This window comes from Quercus suber, unplaced genomic scaffold (genome assembly GCF_002906115.3).
Source record: "Quercus suber isolate HL8 unplaced genomic scaffold, Cork oak 2.0 scaffold_1, whole genome shotgun sequence".
Taxonomy (NCBI): Eukaryota; Viridiplantae; Streptophyta; class Magnoliopsida; order Fagales; family Fagaceae; genus Quercus; species Quercus suber.
In genome coordinates this window covers 2,481,275-2,487,188 of record NW_027069468.1, presented here as the reverse complement: position 1 = coordinate 2,487,188, position 5,914 = coordinate 2,481,275, and the positions used below count along the sequence as shown (strand labels likewise).

Sequence of the window (5,914 nt, the reverse complement as noted above, 5' to 3'; positions counted from 1 at the left end):
AGAGTAAAGGGTTGCTGCCTTCGAGAAGATAGCCAAGGAGGAGAGAGCAAAGGATTGCTGCTTTCAAGAAGATAGCTGAGGAGGAGAGAGCAAAGTGTTGTTGCCTTTGAAAGAGATAATTAGTGTATGTGAGAGTAAAAAAATAAAAAATAAAAGAGATTTTTCTTTAGCCGTAAGACATACACAAGAATTATTGTAATTTATTTGATAATAATGAAATTATTCGGAGTTTGTCTAATGATTTTTTTCCTTCAAGAGAAATGGTTTTCCACGTAAATATTTGTGTTTTTGTATGTGATTATTATTTTGGATTGCTAATATTTGAGATAATATTATTTGGAACCCAACAAGAAGAATTAAGTAATTATCTTTATTAAAAAAAAAAAAATTCTTACAATAAGTGGGAGTGATGGATTAGAACCCAAGTTTGTTTAAGTTCTTCATCTCGTGGTCGAAAATAGAGTCATATATTCAGTATTGCGATAGAAATTAGTGCTATCATTCCACATAAACACATCCAAGATCCTTGCCCTTTCCTTTCTTGATGAAAAACAGTAAAAACTAACAGAAGTGTATTGAGCAACAACCATGAAAATTAACTTCACTCATTAAATAAGCTTGTTCTGAACATGAACATGAAGAGGAATTGAAATCCTAAAGACCAATTCTTCCTTGTTTAGAATTTTTGGTCAATGGTTGGTAGCTAGCATTGAACTTCAACCTAATAGCTGGTTGCGAAGGGCTTATAAGACTTGAGATCAATAACAACTCCAGCAATTGATCCAGCAGCTGCAGCTATGGTAATGATAAGGCACGCAACACTAAGAATTTGAAGGCAAAGCCATCTTGTGCTCCACTTTGGTATCTTCTTTTGCGCTATGTACATCTCCACAGGGAAGTAGACTGTGAGAGGCCAAAATCCCAAAGCTCCAAGAAGTCCAACCACGTCATTAAAGAAGGGTAGAAGCATTGATATCACAGTGGTTGCAACCACAAAAATTGACCTCCATACCAATCTGAAGCGGTTAAGTTTGTAGTGGCCATAGCCGGGGATTGGGATTTTGATATCTTTGGTGATGAAATCACTATCTGGAAATCTGTTTGCTGCTTCTTTCTCAATGAAGGCGAAAAGGGGTTGGCAATAAACTTGGTATGCACCAACAAGGTGGATTACTATGGCAGCATTTGCTATGTCAAGTAGCCAAAATGGATTATAGAAGCCAAAACCAGTGAGAAGGTTTCCAGGGGAACTGTCTCCAAAAGCAGCATAACCCATGCAACCACAAAGCATGTAGAAAAGGGTTGTGACTCCAACACTGACTAGAGTTGCCTTCTTCATTGTTTTGTACTCTGCTGGTGGGGATTTAATTGTGTCCTGTTTTATACTATATTAGTTAGTTCAATTTGGAAAGAGCAGAAAAAGAAAAAGAAAAAAAAAAAAGTTAAATTTGGTATAGAGATATTTATATATATATATATATATACCTGAATTTCAATAAGGATAAGGGAGTAAGAGTATGCAAAAGCTATGTCCCCAAGTGCTTGGAAGCTTCTCCATATTTTTTGGGTTTGAGTCACAGCGCCAATACTTATTCCAGTCAGACTTCCGCTGATCTTTCCATTTTCTGGTAATTGATCAGAATATTAGAATCCAAATTTTTTTTTTTAAACTTAATTCTCAAAATTAGGGTAAGATTAATTCAGAAAAATGACCAAAAAGTAGACATAATACTGACCTGCTACTTTGGCGATGCCAAGGGCCAGACCAATTGTTGAGTAAGTGAAGGACATCACAGCAGCGACAATGGAGAGCCACCATAGCTGATCAAAGTCAGGAATTTGAGAGAATATGAGTTGAACAATGCCAAATGCAATCATATATGGGTTGCTATTGACATGGCATGGATCTTTGTCATCACTGCTGTGGAAGCAATTAGACCTTTTGATTGCCCTGTTTAATCAAAAACCAAATGACCCATTAGTCTCCAAATAACAATTAACAAACCAAAATCCTAGCTACGTACCTATGTATAATGATTTTAAAAAATAAAAAAATAAAAAAATAAAAATAAAAATAAAAAAAACTTACATCATGCTGATAGAAGATGCTATTGTGTAGCCAATGGCAACACCAAAGAGGTTTAGGTACTGAACTAGCCCACATATTTTGACCTTTGATCCACCTAAAAATCAAAAAACATAGATAAAAATTAGAACTTTAATAAAATAAAATAAAAGTAGCCACTTGTTTTATTATATAATTTGAGTGGAAAATCAAAACATGGTAAAACTTATATACCAAGGTTGGATCGAACTGCGTGCATATAAGTATAGTTTCTTTTGCCATTGACTGGGTCCCCTGAACGATAACAAGCAGAGAGGAGTGTGGAAGTATAGTATGTCACAAAAGAGAACAAGAACATCACAGTAGGACCAGCCACCCATCCTAGCTGAGCTGTGGCCCATGCCAAGGACAAAACCCCAGACCCAATCACAGCTGTTATTATATGAGCACTTGCTGTCCAAACCGTCCCTGGTTCAAAAACAAAAACATATATAATGAGTACTATCAAACACATTAAGCACCAAACTACTTTTGGTTAGCATATATTTAGGGAAAAAAACTTCTTTAATTGTTGTTTTGAAAAATATTAAGAGGTTGTATCTAGACAAAATGAGCATAAAAAGTGTGGTTTCAAACTGCTTTACCAAAAGGGTAATAAGAAAACTTTAAGAAAGAGTTATATGATATGGGATTTTACCAGTTCGCTTGAGGCGGCCATCATCGTCATAGCACTTAGAGCCGCTGTGTGGGATAACATCTATGTCGAAAACTTGATGATGAGGAAGCTGATTCTTTGTGGCAGTGTTATCAACCATCTTTTTTGTTATGAAAAGGGAGCAACAAAACAAAGCAAGTCTTTTGTATGAGTTACAAAAGAAGCCCTTTAATGTCTTTTTCTTAAGTGCCCCTAAAGTTTGAGGAGCACTTTATAATATGTAAAATCTAAGTTAAAGAAGAGCACAACAAATTTAAAGAAAGAGAGAGAGAGAGGGATAGGTCCTCTTCTTTTTATTTTTGGGTACGTTTAACTCTCAGCTGCTACAAAATACTGACACAGAAATTGACACCCCTCCCAACCCCAAAGTGATTCAGACTTCAGCGGCTTCGGCTGGGGTGTGCTACAAAATTCAGCGAGAGAGAGAGAGAGAGAGAGAGAGAGTTGAGTATGTGTGTCTCAGAGAGACTATTCTCTTGCAGTGAATTCAATTTGGGGTGGATTGAGAACAATGGCAGTGGGGTGTTTATATAAGCTAGAGCCTAGAAGCGCGTGTTACTAAATATGAGAGGCAAGAACTAGGAAAATAGCGCAGACCACCACGTGGTGTAAAAGACGTACTCCACGAGTGCGCTCTTGTAAACGACCAACGCATTTTTTCCGTGTTACTTGACACCCACCACCTTGACTCAAACCGGGTTCAATTCTATTTCTTTCCTTTTCTTTTCTTTTTTTCTTTTTTACTGGTGGGTATAGGAAAATACAAAAAAGATAGAAGATTTGTATTTAATTTTTAAATTATTAATTATATATATATATATTTTACAAAAAGTGAAACAGAGAATTTATATTTAGTTTTGAAACTATTAATTTTTTATTTAGATTTTTAGATTTTGTAATGGGAGCTCTAATTTATGATTCTTTACATGCATATATAAATCCCAAACTCACCTAAATTTATCATTTTGTATACCCGTTCATAAATCATAACTGCCCCCCAACTAAGCACTACTTCGGCTTTGAATAGTAAAATGCAAGTATTGATCCTTATTATCACCGCAAGTAGTTAGAAGTAGAACTTAGAACTTGTAAAAAGATTCACCTTTTTTTTTTTAAATTCTTTTTTGTTTTTTGCTTTACTGAATTCTTTGACCAAATACTGACATAAGTCAATGCACTTTACTATTATTATTATTATTATAAAAGCCAAGAACGGGGATCAAACAAAGCACTCCTTTGGGATCCCTTTATTTGTTGTATTTAGCCAGATAATAAGTGAGCCTTATTTTGTAAAAAAAAGTTATAGTTTTCAAATTCCAATTCCCTATTCCTAATCATTCAACTTTTTCTTTTATGGTTGGACCAACCAAAAAGTGAGGAAAAGTAATTTATTACTTTGTATAAATTTAATAAAAAAAATAACCTTTCTTTTTTTTTTCTTTTTTTTTTCTTTTTGCATGAGTGTAACAAATTAAATTTGTGGAGGCTAAAAAGTTTTCCATGAAGCAATCCATGCTTGTTAAGAAAACCCTTACAAATTTTGTAATTCAATTTTAACTTTTTATGTAACCACAACATTCTTGGGGTTCTTGAAAAACAAAGCTAGTAGCTATTTATCTTCTAAAAAAAGAAAAAAGAAGAAGCTAGTAGCTATTTATGAAAAGCTTGAAATTTGGATTGATTGAGGAAGCATTGCTCTAGGTTATTTAGAAGGAGAAAAAAAAAAAGGGATCTAGGTTTAATTAAGTTAGAGTTTTTGTTTGTTACAAGAACACACCACCTAAAGTTTTTTCAATTAATAATAGAACAAAACTTAGATACAGTACTTTGGTGTTATTTCTTTGATTTCCTTCTTAAAATTCAGTCATGTAACTATTTATTTAAAAAATATACTTTTATCTCATAAAAAAATATTCGCATAACAGAATCTTAAAAGGGAAAACTAAGAAACAGCACCTAAATACTGTATCTAAGTCTTGCCCTTAATAATAATTCCCTATTTTGCTAGACCTTTAGCTTCTTTCGCATGCTAGAAATGCATGAGCTATTATATTCAATGGAATACAAATAGAGAACGTTGCGTTTAAACTTAAAAGTGAGATTCCTTAACCTTCTTTCCTGTACTTGGCTTTGTAGTACGTATAATCTAAACTTGTTTTTGCTTCTTTTTTTTTTTTTTTTTTTTTTTTTTTTTTTTTTTTTTTTTTTTTTTTTTTTTTTTTCTGATCTGAGGATTGGGAAGATGTTTTACTTTATGCTTTCAACGAATATTTTTTTTTTTTTTTTTTTTGTTCCTTCACAATAGAATAATGAAGTTGTCTTCTCTAGGCATTCAAATCTTTATATTTCAGCATATCATAGACCCTTTGCTAATTAGACCAAACCTTTTTTGTATAAACTTGTCACGCAAAGTCTAATTGAATCTAAAGTGTATTTAAATCAACCAATGGTAAGCCTCGGATAAAAGTTACTATAGATGTGGGCAAGGAGTTTCCATTTTTAGTAATTTTCTATTTGTTGGATAAACTAACTAGGGTTTTATCATATCACCAAAAAAAAAAGGCTAAGTAGGGTTATACCGCTAAATTAAGTTTGAATTGATAATTACAAAAAAATTTCACACAATTATAAGGACACCTAAAATGCAATTACATGCCAACAGTATACAAAAAGTAATTAAGAAATAGATCGAGGTTCTTTTATTACCTTCTTCATTTTCACCCTTCTTTCCCTATGCTTCTTTCCTGAATCAAATGAATGAAACCTGCAAGAACTTCTCTTATAGAGAGGATAGACAGAAGGTTATTCAGCTGTGCTTCTCTTGAATCGAACCGAGTCCTTTATATATAGCTGAACGTAGGACTCACATGGACAAAAATCATACAAAAATCTATCACTTTAAAAAACCCCACTTCTGAATATGTCAATAATAGTATCACGTGTGTAGCTTCTCATCCATCCTTACTGATAGAGAATACGGTTCCTTCATTATTTAATCCTATTAGCATATAGATGGTATGTTTGGATACGTTTATTTTGTTAAAACTAAATTTTTTTTGCTGAAAGCATTATAAATAAATATAAAAATTAGTTGAATTAGTACAGTGTGACGCATAAATAGTACCAAAAAGTAT

The 5,914-nt window shown here is 33.1% G+C and overlaps 1 protein-coding gene across 1 annotated transcript; it reads right to left on the bottom strand.

Annotated features, from left to right (window-relative positions):
- Window positions 1-575: 575 nt before the first annotated feature.
- LOC112034287 (amino acid permease 3) lies at window positions 576-5,607 on the bottom strand. The gene is made up of 7 exons (XM_024067106.2): window positions 5,487-5,607; window positions 2,763-2,880; window positions 2,300-2,533; window positions 2,090-2,183; window positions 1,737-1,951; window positions 1,486-1,625; window positions 576-1,375 (listed from the first exon to the last, which is right to left on the bottom strand). Exons 1-7 carry the CDS (start codon window positions 5,493-5,495, stop codon window positions 722-724), a joined length of 1,464 nt encoding a protein of 487 aa, XP_023922874.1. The 5' UTR covers window positions 5,496-5,607; the 3' UTR covers window positions 576-721.
- Window positions 5,608-5,914: the final 307 nt, after the last annotated feature.